Source organism: Vipera ursinii (assembly GCF_947247035.1).
Source record: "Vipera ursinii genome assembly, chromosome: 5".
Taxonomy (NCBI): domain Eukaryota; kingdom Metazoa; phylum Chordata; class Lepidosauria; order Squamata; family Viperidae; genus Vipera; species Vipera ursinii.
The window spans coordinates 30903923-30922043 of record NC_139518.1 but is presented as its reverse complement, the minus strand read 5'-3'; the positions used below and the strand labels follow the sequence as shown (position 1 = coordinate 30922043).

General features: G+C 35.6%; 2 protein-coding genes across 2 annotated transcripts in view; one reads left to right on the top strand and one right to left on the bottom strand.

Annotated features, from left to right (window-relative positions):
* Positions 1 to 11029, bottom strand: part of COL4A4 (collagen type IV alpha 4 chain) — a gene marked incomplete at its 5' end in the record, with an annotated part of 74819 nt that extends 63790 nt beyond the window's left edge. The window contains 3 exons of the mRNA XM_083364944.1: positions 6188 to 6259; positions 8893 to 8932; positions 10989 to 11029. Coding sequence (XP_083221070.1) covers positions 6188 to 6259; positions 8893 to 8932; positions 10989 to 11029 — 153 coding nt within the window. The remainder of the gene's footprint in view (positions 1 to 6187; positions 6260 to 8892; positions 8933 to 10988) is intronic.
* A 1240-nt stretch (positions 11030 to 12269) lies between these two features.
* The window catches only part of COL4A3 (collagen type IV alpha 3 chain), a gene marked incomplete at both ends in the record, with an annotated part of 74670 nt that continues 68818 nt past the window's right edge, over positions 12270 to 18121 (top strand). The window contains 2 exons of the mRNA XM_083364943.1: positions 12270 to 12320; positions 14866 to 15021. Coding sequence (XP_083221069.1) covers positions 12270 to 12320; positions 14866 to 15021 — 207 coding nt within the window. The remainder of the gene's footprint in view (positions 12321 to 14865; positions 15022 to 18121) is intronic.

The window sequence follows — 18121 nt, the reverse complement described above, 5'->3', positions numbered from 1 at the left end:
AATGATTGATTCAACATAAGCATACCATGTGTTACTGGTCTTAGTAGAAACATTGCTAAGAACAAGTTGGTGGCATCCATAACATTCATTATTTGCGGCCATCTAATGTGACCATTATGGTATTTCATTCTCAGGGCAGCTGTAAAAATAGAGAGAGTAAAGGAAGCTACCCTTAAAGTGAAAACAAATCCGTTCAATTAAGTAGGCAGAATGTTATGCCTGGCATCTCCTCCTAATGTTAATAAATTCCACTACAGTAGCTTGCAGAGTAGTGTTCATGCAGAATGGCAATGAAGTGTAGTGTGTCGTCCACTGTTTCTTTGGCATATCATATAAACTACATATTACTTTGTAAAACCCCATATTGTATTATTTGATTTCTTTTGCACTCTAATTTATTTTGATTATTGTCTAATAACCTCATAATGTATTGACTTTATTGCACATACTGTCCCAGGTTTACGTTGTTTATTTCAAACATATTGCAGTAAACAATGAATATATAAAGTTGATAGATACCAAGAATATTCATAGCAGGCATCTGTTGGTGTTAAATTAAATCTCATTTATAAAAAGTATTTAACCCAAGAAGAGTCAGGATAATATTGTGAACTTCAGCATAGTCCTCACTCCGATGATGCTATAAAGGGATCTGTCTGAAATCTGTTTCGGAGTTCCTGTATGCTGAAAGGATGTTTAGCTATATCTTCTCTTGCAATTTATTTAATTTCAATAAACTCTTGGGCTCTTTATTCTATGGGTCAATCTATTATCTTGAATCCTTTAAAAAGCCACCTACTTACTAATCATCTAAGTCATCTAAGTCAGGAACTTTTCCAATGCTCAAACCAGCCAATTTTAGTTTAGCACTTCCTGCGCTTGAGCTAATATAGATGGTTAAATTCAGCCAAACCAAGCTGCTTAGTTTGAAAATGAGATGGCTTTCATTAAAGAAATTATTGCTTGAACTTTTTAAAAGATGCAACAATACTATGTATCATATAAATATGCAAAATGTTTATTTTATTTATTTTCTGCCTCTGCAATTGTGACAAATTATGTGATCGTATTTTCTTCTATAGCAGGGGTGTCAAACTCAATTTCATTGAGGGCCGCATCAGCATTGCGGTTGCCCTCAGGGAGCTGGGTGGGTATGGCCAGGGTGGGCGTGGCCTACTGGGTGGGTGTGGCTAGAGAGCGTATGGCCTACTGGGTGGGCGTGGCCAGCTCTACATCATTCGCATCAAGGGCGCCTATGGGGGCCTGGGCAGGAGTGGGACAGATCTGAGGGTCTCTGGCAGAAGGAGGGTCTCTGGGCCAGGGCCAAGGCAGTGGGGGCCGTTCCCTCCTTGTTTCCAGGATGGCTTCGCGGGCCACATGAAACCACTTTACGGGCCGGATCCGGCCCCCAGGCCTTGTGTTTGACATGTCTGTTCTATAGGATATGTAATATAAATCAGAAGAACAGAAGCCCCATAATAATACAAAATGGAATTATTTTTATGAGCAATGACATTGAGATTTTCTCAAATCTCAGCTATAACCTTTGCATTTGATATATTTAGTAATATTTCTGTTGAATATATTCAGTATTAAATATAATATTTGCTGGACCCATCCTTTTTTCTCACAGCTAGAACACATACCTTAGTGCTTTTTAATTAGGGATTATAGTACACTAGAGCTCAATATGGTAAATCTGGCCAGCTGCCACTCTAGTAGGTGTTGGTCATAAATATGAATCTTTGGAATAACTAAAGTTGCTAAAAGAACAGCAATATGTAATATATATTCTTTATCTGGAAAGGAAGACTAGTTTTCCCTATGATTTATTTTTATATGATATATTTTTAAAAGAAGTGTGTCTTCGTAGATTTAATTAGATAGTTGTGATAGACATATGTTTGTTTCTTCTTTAGAGGTCATGTTAAATTCAAGGCCATCCTCCTTTCAGATAAAGAGCATAAATTGAATATTATTTCAGGAAGAGCACATAAATGATTTTGTATGTAACTACTTTTCAAATTAAAGGCATGTCTACTTTTTAAAAAATATGAGATAGTTGAGTATATGTTTTTCAGTACCTAGAAATACACAATGTCTTTTTTTTATAGGAAAACACACTGTTGTGTTGCTAGTTTTGTTGCAAAGGATTGAAACAGAAACCTGGAATGTTCCTAAAGTGATTTATTTTGTCACAGAATAGTAGAGCTCAGCTCAGAGTTCATTTTGACAAGTCAGTAAGGACAAACTTTTTCTCAGAGAGTTATAGGATAGCAAAAGTGTTTATCTGATTTTCTTTTTCATTCAATTACCAGAGTATTAATTAGGATTCTGGTGGAAATGTATAGATGGACTGAATAGCCGACTTTTAAGTCTCTAGGGATATGTACTATACAAGCTCTGGCTCATAGGTTGTAGAAACTAGATGCAATAAGAAGGAAGGCATTGGAAAATGTATTTAGTTTTTGGAATATTTTGCAGTTTTCTTGATGGAACTATGTATATGCATTTGTATGGATGTATATGTACACACAGAGACATATGCATGTGCACGTTATATAAATGTTACAAATGTAGATATATACAGACAGATATACAGATATTCCAAATGTTATGTTTGTGTGTATACATTATTTCTGTGTGCAAGTGTATTTATATATTTTCATACACACACATGTATTTTTGTGTGTGTTGTAAAAATAGATAGATAGATAGATAGATAGATAGATAGATAGATAGATAGATAGATAGATAGATAGACAGATATTCACACACACAATATTGAAATCTTCCCCACTGCAGTTGAATTTATAGTGGGGCTGTTACTAGTTAAATGGGACGCACAAATATTTAGGCAGAATACATAAGGGTTTTCCATGTCAGTCATTTAAGGAAAACATGAATCAGTTTGTCAAAGGTATCATATCCTATAGGAATCTTTAGGAATTCAACAATCCCCTAGTGATTTAAATAATACAATTTGAATTTAAAGGAATGAATTCAGAACTTAGGTTTTTAAACTGGCAAAAACCGTGGGCAATTGGTTATTGGTTTATTTATTATTGATTATTTAGTTGTTAAAAAGAGATATTAATAGAAATACATTTTCAAGTTTGCAACAAAATGTGATTATTTTGCCTGATATTATAAACTGTATTTATGTTTTTTTCTACATTATTGTAATGCCACTCTCCTTTTTTTGGTTCATTGATATTCTCTATATATCTATATCTGTATTTGTATCTGTATCTGCATCTGTATATTTATATGTGTATAACTAGTCACCAGCAGATGTCACTATTTCTTTGTGATAAGAAAAAGACCAGGGAAAAAAGAAGAAAAAAAAATATTAGACAGCATCAGAATTCCAAAATTAAGTCTTTGGAAGCAAATATTTCAGTACCTTGGACAGAACCAAGGAGCATATAGAACTATTTGTTCTGGTTAATTCATCTATTGAATCCTATACTGAAATTGCTGATGGCAGCATTCTTTATCATACCTTAAGAGAGCTGCTTAAGTAAACATGTGGTATACATTTGTTAGGATCCCTAAAAAATAGGTCAGATCACCAATGACAGCTTGTTGTCATGATCTACTTAACTCTATCAGCAAAAATTACAGTAGTGAATAGGATAAAAGACTAATATCAAATCAGGTCATATAGTGGCCCTTTCAACTATTAAAGTACATTTAACTTTTTAAAAAATCTCAAAACCAGAAAATACAAGTGCAGAATTTTAGCAGAAATAAAAACAGCTAGTTTTAGAGAAAACAACTAATTATTCTAGAATAAAAGGCAAAAAACAATGTTTTTCTGTATAATTATTTTAGATTTTGGATTCCTTAAAATACAATATTCCCATGGGAGCAACTGACTAAACATAAGTTGATAACTTTACAAACTCAAGTCTTTCTCTCCTTTGCCTTCTCTTTTTTTGCCACTGACATGTTCCTATTCTTATTTGTCTGAATTAGCATAAATACAGTTTGTATTATCATTTCTTTCAAAACAAAGATTAAGTGATAGCTACTGTGGTGGGATTCAGCCAGTTTGTACCACTTTGGCAGAACCGGTAGCTATTTTTTTTTCCTGAAGCGGTATCCACACAGAGAACTGGTTGTTCACACATTTGACCCACCATTGGATAGCTACCTAAGTTTGATCAATAAATCATAGTTATTACTAATTATGAAAAAGGAAAGTGAATTTAGATCAATATAGATGGAGAACTATAATCTCCCCATCATTATTTAGTACTTAGGCTCTGTATCTTTTAATTTGGACTTGATTTGCCACTTTTTTTAAGCAAGTTCCTGCCCTTAGAATTCAGTTAGACTGAAAAATGGTTATTAAATGTAAGACTGTAGCAAATCTCAATCAAATACAGTTCTTTTACTATTTATTATATGAATTTTCTCATCAAACATGAGGAACAAGCAATCCCAATTTACTTTTGTTCAAAAATACAGAGTTATGCATAATAGTGATTTAATAAATTATGTGAACAGCCAGTGGAACTAAGTTTCAAATTCTTGCTTCCTTATGTGTTCCTCTTTTATTTGATCTTGGTTTAACATTTTCAAGACTACATTTTTTAGCAATTAAAATTCCAGTTCATTCAAGTATAACATTTTCTAATTTTCTATGATGTGGTTCATTATCCCACAAATAAATGCAGTGCAAAGAAGTGTTTCTAGATTTAACAAACTCATGTATTAAACTCTACTCTTGAAGATGGAAGAAAGCTGTGGATATAATACCAAGCATTTTAAATATGCAGCTTGTAAAGTAAAATTAAAATGCTGCATTATCTGCATTATTTTAAAAATATGTATATCCATGGCTTCCACCTTCTTAAGCCATTGTCCCAAGACTGTGGTGAAAGGACATCTCTGTAAGAAATTAGTTAGCAAATGGCTCCGAATTCTTTTTGAAACAGGTAACAGGTTATAGAGATATAAGAATCAGAAAGACTGTTGTAGTACCTCTGAAGGCTAATGTTTTTTATTATAAGACTGAGCATTTGAGATCTGCAGCCCCACAAATCTGATGAACACAGACTCTTTCTGAATTTTGTCTAAATCAACTAACATGGCTCCCCTGCCACAGTGTCTACAAAGCTATAATGAAACTAATCAAGTACTTCAATTTGAGGGAAAACTTTAATTTCTGCAGCACATTCTTATACGATATACTGTTTCTATCCTACAATTAATTCAGCAGTTCATTAGAAACAACTTACATTGAGAATGAATATAGTCTTTATGTCATGAGAATTGTACACACTTTCCCTTAAGATACTAATTTGTTTACCACTATATATTATACATATTATATTTCCCCCAAATCGGCAGAATTCAAGGACTAAACCAGAGAACTAAACAATATCATTGTTGGAAAATAACTCTCATTATTGTTAATCTTGGGTCTACATACCTATTGTTATACAGATTTTTCACTGAAAATGATTTATATATATTTAGCCACATTTAGCCTACTTTTCATTCCTCAAAAGAATTAGCATGTCAGGTATTGTAGATTAATAGTTATAATTCTGGACAGAGGTACTTGACTATCAGAAGTCCCAAAGATGTCATCCTACTGATCCGGACTCCAGCCTTTACTAAGTCTATCTATGAGGCTCACTAGAACAATGAACTCTTGACAGCTACCTATGATTAGGGATGTATCTTTGGACTTAATATTACTGAATATAAATTGGTGTTAGCAGCAATTTTTAACCATGATTGCTGGTTGAATGATAATTTCCTGGAATTAACTTAAGACACTTTAAACTTTAATTTAAATTTTAAAACTCCAAACAACTTAATTTCAGAGAATTCAGAAACTGGATTTGTGCTTGTATGAAGGTCAAGAAGCCTGAATATTAACTATGAGACATTTAAATCACCTATCAGATTTTAACATGAAAAAAATGAAGTACAGTTTTTTGCAGAAATACATAGAAGTGAATATTTTAGAATCTGGCCTCCAACTTTTAGACAATTTCATTCTTTCATTTTTAGATACATTCTGAAACAATTCTGCTTTAGTGAATATTCTTAGATTAACAGTTCTGAGTGTATCTTTCTTTTATATTTTATTCACAATTATCATGATTTAGTTTCAATAGATGTTAAGAGGAAAAACAGGACAAAACAAAGGAAATTTAAAATTTACTCTTGAGCCTTTTTCAGGAAAGCATCGACAAATGGAACAATCTTCTCCACCACAATGTCCAATATATGAACCCTAAGAAGAAATAGAAGATATTGCTGTTATTATTGTTATCCCATTTCAGATCTGCTGACCAACTTCATATAAATGTGTTTGGAAGCTTAGAAAAGCTTAATCATCAATAAGGCTATTAAAAACTTGTTCAAAAACTAAATATAAAAGAAATAATGGGTAAGATACTGCCTGATAAGAAAGAACGTTAAAAGGTTGTAAAATCTGCAACCCTATATATGTGTGTACATTATTTTATTTTTCACATTTCTATACTGACCATACAGATGTATGTATGTATCTGCCCACACACACTCATACACATATATACAAAAAAAGCATCTAAAATTAATCCCAGTAAGACTACCTTTAGATAGCTAAAGTCATGAAGGGCTATTACAGATTTTTTATTAAAAAGGAAAAGGAAAAAAAACCAAAATCAGGAAATTAGCTAAGGATGGTAATCGAGTTTTTTAAAAGTTAAGTCAAAACAGAAGCACACACAAAACAATTTGCTCCTAGATGAGGCAAAAAAGATAGAAACCAATCACTGAAGAACATGAAATTCAAGAAATTGCATAATTTTAAGTAAAAGAGGATAAGGCTGAGACCTATAAAAGACACCAATCAAGATTCTGGGAATTGTCCTTGAAGTGCTGGGAAACTGGGTAACACAATTCCCCAGCCAAAAGCAAACAAAATAAGTATCAAAATATTATTTTGAGCTTTGAAATTTTCTGAGTCAAAGTTTACTTCAGTGTTTTATAGGAAGAGAGACATTTTGGAAAGATGTTAGTGGTTTTTTTCTTATTTGAAACAAAAATGAATATACCAAATTTAGAACAGGGCTGCCAAAGTATTTCTGAAAGGAATCTTGTGCCTTTAAAGCATTGAAGAAATATAATATAGAAACTTGCTACTTGGCACTTGTATGCACATTAGTTGATTCTTATATGTCGTTGGGGAAGAGATGATCTTTTAAAAGACTTTTTAGGCAACCATAAAAATTTCAAGGAGATAAAATGGAATATTATCATATAACATGTTGGAATCACAGTATCAGCTGCCTAAGTGACAAAATAGTTTGCCATCAATAATGACAATAGCAGGAACATGTACAATAAATATAAAATTCATAAAATGTGTGAATTAATCTACAAAAAATATGTGCATTTATTGGTGATATAATGCATCTTGCATTCTTGAATTACCAGGGCTTGAGGGACTTTCCTAAAGTGAGTAATGATGGAGCCCTTAAAATTCTCTTCATAGTTTTCTCATCAAATGAATTGACCATTTTTCCTTATCAAAAATATTTCCAAAACATTTTGTTTTCGTGATCTTTAGTCTATATATGTTCTTACGCATACATAGTTATGCAAAAAAAAAAAAAAGGACTGAGCTTCTGGGTCATTTTATCTTGAGGCAAAATTCCAAGGGAAATATCAATCTATCCCTTGCGTTTTTGGCTTTTTAGATGCATGTTTCTGTGGCAGTGTTAAAAGGTTTCTGGGTTTCCCCCCCTCCCCCTCTAACTAAGACATGTTTTATTATCATTCTAGGAAAATTATTTTTCAGTTTAACCTTCCACTGAAGATTAAAATGTTAGAGTAGTCAAAACATAGATTAAACACAAAAATTTTGACTATTTTTCATTTAACAGTTTTACAGCTTCTCCCAAAGAAAACTGCCAGTGTTTTGTGGAACCATCAAATTCTTTGCAAGCTGACCTTGGGTTCCTTAGTGGAAGGTGTGTAATAATAAATTAATTACATTTTTGAGCTTTCTCTTCAGGAAATGTTTGGCCTACGTTCTACTCTAATTTCTCTTAAGATGTCACCAAGAGATAAAATTTGGGTGAGAAGTTTCTCAAATGTGATGGGATTTTGTGGCAATTAGACAGGATTTCTTATACTGATGAATAAGTAGGGAAGGACTTCCTGAAGAGAGAAAGTTTGCTTAAAATTATTATTTGCTACCTTATTACTTGCATCAATTTTGGGAAGAGTATAAGGTATAGAAGTTCTTAGGTTTTCAAGTTGGAGATATTTTAAGCCTGAAACCATCCAAACTGTGTAATTAGTATATGTTTTATAAAAACAAGATGATGAATAGTTTGTCCACAACAATAATAGGAGCATTGCCTAGGAAGATTATTAGCCTGCTTTGTAAGATTAATTTCAGATTCAGACAAAATGCCTATGAGAGTTTTTTTTTAATCCTAACTTCCGTATGCTTCAGCTTCAGCTTCAATGCTATATCTGTCCAGAAGTTTAATTATGCAGAACATCAGATATTATCTGCTAACATGATATTGAAGTCATTCTCACTTTAATTATATTCAAGACAAACATTAATATTGAGCTTTACAGCAAATGTTACTACTTAAAAATCCCACCATATTCAGTACAAGTAAATGTAAATTTGCTAGCTAATTTGATTAATTATACTAAGGAATCTGTCCAAGCAACTTTATGTTTCCCAATAGGTCAGGGCATCATAACATTGATGATATGCCAAATTATTTATTGCTTAAAGTTATTATTCATTTTTCATAAATAACTCATACAGCATCTCAAAGATTTTATTGATTCAAAAATAATTTTGTAACATGCATGTGAATAAAAGAAGAAATTTTTTTTATTAGTATCACTTACCCCATAAGATGGCTGGACTGAAGCAACAATTATTAGCCACCTAATTCATAGGAAGATACAGGTTAAATTATGATAATCAATCTCCAATTGAGATAATATAAGAAAATCTTATTGCAAGGATTTTAAAAAATTTAAAAAATGGTTAGGATTTTTTTTCTTTATTTTTCTAACCCAGTGGCTCAGTTTGCATTATACATAGTTTAAGATATGATGATTAAAGAGTGATTCTTTTTGTTAAACATACTCAACCATGGTGATTACTTTATATCATGTGGGTCTTAAAAATTGAGAAAATTTTTAAAAAATCATTAAGTATGGGGTAGAATATTGGGCAAACATACCACCTTCCTCTAAAAGTATAAAGTGGGAAGACTAGAAAATTGTGGATTTTGTATCTATGTATTAATTCTTCATAGTACTTTGTGAACACAGTCACATATTTGCACAGTTAATACAGGTAGTCTTCAATTTATGACCACAACTGAGCCCAAAATATCTGATGCTAAGCAAGTTAGTTGCTAAGTGAATTTTGCCATTATGGCACAGTAGTTAAAATGCAGTATTGTGGGCTAACTCTGCCCACAATCTGGAGTTTGATCTTGACTGTCTCAAGGTTACTCAGCCTTCTATCCTTCTTAGTCGGTAAAGTGAGGACCCAGATTGTTGGGGACAATGTGCTGTCTCTGTAAACCACTTAGAGAGGGCTGTAAAGCACTATGAAGCAGTATATAAGTCTAAGCGCTATTGCTATTACCCCATTTTACAACCTTTGTTGCCACAGTTAAGTGAATCACTGCAGTTGTTAAGTTAGTAACACAGTTGTTGGGTGAATCTGGCTTCTCCATTGACTTTGCTTGTCAGAAGTTTGCAAAAGGTGATCAGATGACCTTGGGACACTGCAACGGTCATAAATATCAGCCAGTTGCCAAGCATCCAAATTTTCGTCCCATGACCATAGGGATGCTGCAATGGTCATAGGTCACTTTTTCCAACACTAATATAACTTTGAACAGTCACTAAACAAATGATTGTAAGTAGAAGACTACCTGTACTACCTTCCTTTAATAAAGTCCAAGTGTGAGATAATTATCATGCAGTGCAGTAGCCATAATGACAATCTTTGCCCTAATCCATAGATTATTTCACATGCTTTATATAATGAAGGAGTTTATAGGCACACTGTTATTGAGAGCTCCCCTTTACTGTGTACATTATTTTATCCCATTGTTGACCCAGTTTGACATTTCTGTAACACATTGTCCATACAGAACCGTTTTGTACATTGTCCTAGTTTAAATCATGGCTAGCCGGTTAGTGTTTCACTAAGGTTAGTGAACCCAGCCTACATGACTGTTGAAGCTAAAAGAAAACAAGGGGCTAGTGTCTTTTAAAAAAAATTGCCATCCTGTTTTGCGAGCAGAAAATGGAATATCATATAATTTTTTATTTCTCTTATTTACTATTTTGTCAGGTAATTCCTATAACTAACTGAATTACAGTTACTATAGACTTGGCTCTGAAAAAGAAAACCAAGCATTCTGGTCATGGAATAGAAATTTCCCACCTCATGCTTCTCCTTGAAACAGGGATGCCTCTCTTTGTGCATGCTGCAAAGCCTTCGGTCTGTGTTATCTTTACTTTACTTTTCTTCATTTTTCTAGGGCTTTTCGCTACCAAGTGATGGATACAAATGGCCACAGATTATGGGAAATGAACTCCAGCACTTCTAGAGAGCACCAGATTTCCTAACTTTGCATTGTACCATACCATTCAACACAAACACACTGTTCATGGCACTTTAAAATTTTTATGGATAACCTTTCTCACTTACAAGGATATAGGAAATTAAGGAATAGAAAGAGCTATAGCTTCAGTGGAAAGATGGGTAAATTAGAGAATTCCGTTTCTTTAACTAACAAAATTAATGTGTATATTTGTGCATATATTTGAATTTTGCCAGTATTTAGCAAATATATGGGTAAATACCAGAGACAGTACATTTCAGGTAGCACCAATAAGATTAAAAACCAGCACACTAAGTCTGCTTCTGCTTTCCAATTTGAAAGTTATTACTTTAACTAGAAGAAAAAACTTACCATGCACCTGTAATAAATTTAATCCAATATAAGCAATTCATTATGGATGTAATTTATATTAATATATTTGAATCCAGGCCTTCAATATTTTAATTTTTAATAACAAGGACTTGATTCCACTGCAGGTATGAAAACCACATTCAACATTCTTCTTGGCTTTGTGATCTGCTAGGAAAGAAAATATGACAAGCCTTAATTTTATGCACAAATATTTTTAACTTTACATTTAAGTTGAGATATTTTGGAAATATTAGCACTCTTCTGGAGTGAAATATGTAAATGTAAATATCCATTGACTTACTTTTCTAGTGTCACAGAACAAAAGTCTGTAAATAATTGCTTTCATTTACACACACACACACACACACACACACACACACTCACACCAAGATTCCCTCATGTAACTTGGTTTTCAAAAGCAAAAAACATAACCACATACACAATAATTCTCAAGTTATTTTTAAACATGCATGCCAAAAAATCATTGTAAATATTAGACACTTCAGACAGCTGGAAATGCTCCTATTATCCATGGCAGAATTATTTACAGGCCTCTGCAAATGTGTCTTTATTTCAGTTATTCTGCTTGGGTTTTAGCTATGCTCTATTGAAGAAACCCTCAAAGAATCTGACCCTAGGCCTCATTCAGTTGTCTATTCCAGAGCAGTGCAATTCAAATAACTTTATTTATGAGAATGAGTAATTTAGTACCTAAATGTTTATTTTGAAAATGACTAAGAACTTTTTGGGGCCCAAGATGTCTCTTTATTTTTATTTTTTAAAAAAGAACCAAGAGAATTCTTATAAGTGCTTGGAAGATCTCTTTCTAGAACCCCAGTCCTTAGAAAACCATTTTAATTCAAGTAGAAATATTGAGGCAAATGTAAAGCTAATTTGTTTTGGCATTGTTTTCTAATTACATAGTTACCTTAAAAAATAGCTGAATACTAACTCTGGCACACCTAGTAAGAGTTTTGATTTCCCTTTGAATAATAAATTCCTTTCATATCACAATTCTTTTCCAAAGAGATATTTGAGGGTAACATAACAAGCATGGAGAAATAGTTGCAAAAAAGGTTTAGAATAAGGCCAAAAAAAGATTGTCTTATTTTTGTTTAGAGTCTGAATAGCCGAGATTCAAAAATGATTCTAGGATGATTCCAAATGATTACCTTTAACAAGTTAGCATAAGGACATGTCTTCATTCATATCATACATTGAATTAAACCATAACATGCTTTTATCACCTGTAACTTAGCATGTTAGCCTGGTTTAGCCATTATGCAAAGTATGAGTACTCATTTTCTCACAGGTAATGTGAGAATATCTCAGGTAACTGAGCCATGGTTTCACACAGTATCTAAACCATATCAAAGTCTGCCAAACAAACTGAATGTGTCTTGATAATATTATTTGCTTTTTTCCAGAAAGGGCACCTTGATGAAGCATAGACAGCATCTATAATGCTTAACTCTGATTCCGTTCAGTGTGTCACATAATACCTGAAAAATCCATTTTAAGCCTATTCAGTTTCAGTGTGGTTAAGCTTCTATGCTACCTTGACAATCTTTGAGTATTAAAAATACCTTCTCAGTCAATACTATTTTATAGTCTTAATAATAAATAAAAAATGAGGGGTGGTGAAAGGGAAATCCTGAAAACCTTATAAAGGACAATGTTGGAAGGAACATGGAAGTAACATTCCAAATTCATTTTCAAGGCTGGTTTTCCGGAAGTAACACCATCTTTTCTTGGATCAGTTAATGTAGAAAGTCTCACAGACAAGGTAACAGAATCATCTTACTGCACCTGTTGTTATAAATCAATCTGCTATGAGGAAATAACAGGGTAACTCAAGGCCAAAACCTTTTATTTTACATGTATCAACATAAATTATGTACACCACATATATTAAATAAACTGCCATTTCTATCCTGTCTATAGTAAAACCAATTTGCCTTAATGGGTGGAAAAAAAATAATGTCCAAATATTTCTGTAACAAATCCTGTCCTCAGAGCTTTGGATGTGAGCCCTAATGTGATTTTTTTAAATTGCCATGAAATAGCAATTTTACACATGATCAGACTTAAAGTGCAAAAATCTGGACTTTCACAAAAAGGAAGGAGAAAGAAAGAAACAGAAAAGTCTAATTTTTGCCCTCATCTAGTGGTCATCCAGATTTTTGCATTCCAGACAAGGTAACCCTTATATTTAATGAGATTGTTAGCTTATCTAATTCAGGGCTTTGATACTGTACTTATCTGTTTGTTAAGCAGACAAACTGTTAAGCAGGGCTGTGCATTCTTTTAAAATAATTTGGAAGGAGTATTTCAGAATTGTGCAACCACAGCACATCCCTGCTCCTTCTCTGGCTATCACAACAAGCTGCAGCTATTTCAAGAGTCACACTGTCTTTTTTATTTTTTTTCAAAAATCTGGGGGGAAAAAGACAAGCCGTTTGAAGAAATAGCAGTGAAGAACTAAACTCATGTTAAACCTAAAGCACTGTTTCCTAATGATTCCTGCTGATTTTTAAAATTTGCATAGTCCTCCTATTAACTAAAATTCTGAAATCCAAAGTTCCCAGGAATTTCCCCTGAAGATACAGCTAAACAACAGTTTCTTTATTCCAAACCAAAAGTACCTGGACTACAAAAAACTGAACAGTAGCAAAGAGATTCAGAACCTTCTAATTGATATAACAACAAAAATCCAATTGGGGATGTACTACGGCCTGGTATAAAGAAATGGCCAAAATAAAGCCTAAAAGTCCCCTTTTTTGATTCTCAGAGTTGCCCCTGACCCAGATGGTTGAAAAATGATGGCAAATCACACACCAACAAGCTTAGTAGCTGTCCTCCCAGGCATACGCAGGGTTCAGCAAGAAGGGCACATGTTTAAATGGTTAGCTAGCAGCTTTGGGCTGTGCTACCCATCCCAAGCCAGAGGGAATAAATCTCAAGATATTTCAGGTTTGATCCAAACAGGTTAAAGTTACGGAGCACCACCCTCTTCTCTCAGGATATCTGGCCACTATTTCAATTTGTATCTAGTAGAAAGATTTTCCCCAAGTATGCCCAGCCCTGCCCTGCCAAGTCCCTATAGCATTGTTGCCATATCATGCAATGAGATACCGACTCATCTTAAGTTGCCCTTAGCTGCACCAGCATGAAAAGAAGCATTTCCGCTTGTATTCCAACCTATTCCAAGGGCAAACATCAGGAGGTGAATCGTTTGTTAGGCTTTGTCACTCATTACCTTGAAGGAAGAGCCAAACGACCCCGGAGTAATTGAGAAGAGAGGCCTTAGAGAGGCAGGAGAGGGATTCCCCACGGAAGAGCAAATGTCATCCTGCAGACTTTTCTGCCAACTGGAAGGCAGGTGGGATACAGCCCTTCAACCTAGCAGCGGCAGGCAAAGACCCCGCGCTCCCTTCCTCAGAGCGCAGCCTTTCCGAGCAGGCAATCCAGATGTGGTGGAGCGTTGACCCCTGCACCGCATTGTATTCTGAGAGTTTGGGGCCCCCACCCATCGGATACTTGGCTCGGGAGGGAAACTTTTCTCTCCCGCCCACCCACCCCACCCCACCTTCCTTTCCCCGCCACGCTCCTCCGACAGGCGTACCTGACTTCTAGGAGACAGACCAGCCGCTGAAGCTCCTGCCCTCGGCTCCCGCCCGGCTGCTCCTCCGTCCGTGTTTCCTCCTCTAGGGCAAAGTTCTGCCGTTTCCACGCTTGTCTGCCCTCCTCCCGCCACCCCGGGGAGAGGTGGAGCTTTCCCTGGACGGTCCGTGGATGTGCCGGGTGTGTGTGTGTGTGTGTGTGTGTGGCGGCTGGGTGAGTGACATCCGGACAGAGGCGAAGTTGGGGACCGCAGACCTGTGACACTGGAGAGGAAGGGCAGGCAGGCGCGCCGCGAGACATGAAGAGGCTCGTGCGCCGCCAAACTTGGCCCTTGGGGCTGGCCTTCCTTTGCATGCTGGCTTTGGGTGGCCGGGAGCAGGACGGCTTTCCTACTGCTGTTGCCGCGAAGGTGAGTGTAGTCCGATGCTGACGGGGCTAAGGCGGCTTTCTGCCTGTGGAGTAACCCGAGGGAGGGTAGCCCAGCGTTTCCCAACCTTAGGAACTTGAAGATGCGTGGACTTCAACTCCCAGAATTCCCCAGCCAGCATAGCTGGCTGGGGAATTCTGGGAGTTGAAGTCCACGCATCTTCAAGTTCCTAAGGTTGGGAAACGCTGGGGTACCCCATAGCCCACCCCGCAGCCCCCGCCCCCACCGCCATCCCCGCCTGGACACTGCTTCTTTCAGCAGGACTCCAGTGGCTTTAGCTAAAAGAAATGTCAGAGCGGCTTTGCCGACCCCCACCCCGCTTATTTGGAGCGTTTCTACCCTGCTTTTCCATGAGATAACAGCGGGTACAACTCATTAGACACTATTAACCGTGAGTTTGAAACATTTTACCTGAAAGGAGGGAGAAAAGAAAGAGATGGCAGTTCCTGGCTTTGCCTGAAAAACCTTTTGTCCCAGAGTCTCAGAGGCAGGAAAGACTTCTTTTGAGGAGATCACACGAGGTCGAGAGAGACTTTCTTGCTTTCTGCATTGATGACTTCCTAAAATTCTTATCCTCTCAGGTCAGTTGCCGTTTCCTTTTTTGCCTTTTGATAATATGTGACCTGCTTCCTTCAATAAGAACTGTCTTTTCTGGAGGTGTCTTGCTTTGGCGCACCTGTCTTTTGCTGTCATATGAATCGCATTGTGCAGGCAAACCTGGGAAAAACCGAAGGGCAACCTACAATATAGTAGATAGTTTTCAAAAAGCCAGACGAGAAGCCCAAAGCATCATTTTTATTTTCTTCCTCTTGGAAAGTATTACCTATTTGCCACAAAAAAATTATAGACAGAACAATGATCCCTGATACTCTCATTTGCACAACCTTCTCTGGACAGAACAGAATACAGAGTTCTAGAAGAGTTGTTCTGTGACTACCAGTGATAAAGAGATTAAAAACATCCAAAGACACATGTGAATATGTTTGGTGACTCTTTAGAATTGATGAACAAATTTTATAGGGGAAAAAAAGCCTTTTAGGAAAAAATATTTAATAAAAGAAGAGATCAATTATTTTATAGAAAGATAATTACATGATCTGTAACTTTATCTTTTCCCAGAGGTAATAAGTACTTGGATGACAAAGGTCATTTTTCTTGAGATCATATTATTATTATTATTCTCCTTCTCTCTCTCTCTCTCTCTCTCTCTCTCTCTCTCTCTCTCTCTCTCTCTCTCTCTCTCTCTCTCTCTTCTCTCTTTCTCTCTCTCTTTCACTCACTCACTCTCTTTTCCATTTATCTAGATATCTCAAGGTAGCAGACAGACTAATATTTTTGTCTCTTATTTTTCCCAACCTTATGAGATGGATTGGGTTGAGAAAAGTGACTATATCAAACTCACTCAGCTAATTTTCATACCTAAGGGAAGTCTAGAACTCATACTCTCCTGGTTTCTAGGCCAGCACCTTTACCACTGTACCAAAATGTGTATTCATCCATCACATTGCCAAGGCTTATTTTAGCTATATTTTATCAACCAAAGCACAATTAGCAAAGTTCTTGCAAGTATACTAAATTAAAATAAGACAAGATATCGTGATTTAGAATAATATGTGGATCCAATCTCAAATTGCTCTACAGAATATCATGTAAGTTTGGTGAAGTACAATTTTTCATAGCAAATTGTTCTGAAATCACATATCTCTAAATATCTCAATTTCAGTGATGTTGTTTCAGTTGAGTAACAAGTCCACATAATTATCTGATAAACAAACCAAACCAAAAGCATTCCCATGCTGGAATATAGGTGGTCCCTAACAGTTTTGAATTTTACAACTATGATTTGCATTTTTACCAATTATCTTAGCACAGTTTCTCTTCTCTAAGCAATAACATCCTCCCAAACTGAGGGAGTTTGGCAGCTGTTGCATCCTGAACACGGATGTTTAAATATTTTAGATTATTTGCTGCCTAGTCAAACTTTTTACTCAAAATGGTCTTCAGCTTTCATTTATCTAACATATTCAGCCAATGTTCACGGGCACTACAGCCCCAAGGAAGCAGCAGATGTTATTTGTCATAGAAATAAGGCTATTTGTCCTGAAATTTATCATGACAGTATTTACAACCTTAGAATTTAGTGGTAATGCATGAAAGAAAGTATGAAGAGAAAAGTATCTTCAGGGCCTTATCATAGCCTCCAACATCCTGTTTTCAACAGTAGCCTGTTCCTAGGCAATACCCAAACACATCTATTCAATAGTGAGCCCCCCAAATGTAGTAATTATAAGTGATATTATGGAATTGCAAAGTGTTTGTAGGATTATACTATTTCCTGCATTAAATGATTGTTCTGCTCATCTGCAAGAAATATATAGTAGCAGTCTTTTCTTATTGGCAATGCCATCTTCTATGTGTTACTCTCCCCTTAAAGTGTCTAAGTGTCTTTACTTTTTTGGTAAAGAATTACACACGTTCATAAATTATGGACTATAAGCCTACACATATTTCTCTTTCTCTTTTTCTTTCTCCCTCCCTCTCCCTCTCCCACCCCTCTCTCTGTGTGTCTGTCTGTCTGTCAGTGTAGGCTTTGCGTTCTTGTTCTATGGAGCTAATTAGAATGTGATGTACAGTAACCAACTTGCAACTAGGAGGCATGCAGTGGAGAGATTATTCTTTTGTTGTCAGATATCTAAATAATATGTGACATTATGACATTGTGCAGATGGGTGACTCTGGCTAGCTGCCTCCTCTTCTGCCCTCTCCTTTTTCCTTCTTTCTTTTAAAGTTTTCTAGAAGTGGTTCTTTCTTCTCTTTTAAGTAGTGTGAGCTTGTGTAAAGGCTTATCACACCTTATTCTTTAGAACCCTTATAATATGGGAGAAAATTACACCAGTCATTTTTGGAGAATAACTATATCCACCATTTATACTTTAGGGCCAGTATTGTCCATAGCTTCTTTTTAAGGGACTGATAATCCCCACAAGGGAAATCTGAGGTTCCTGGGTTTAAGATTAAATTCACCTGGCATGAAAATTGAACAGTTACAAAAAGGTTTCTATTACTCTTCTTGCAAACAATA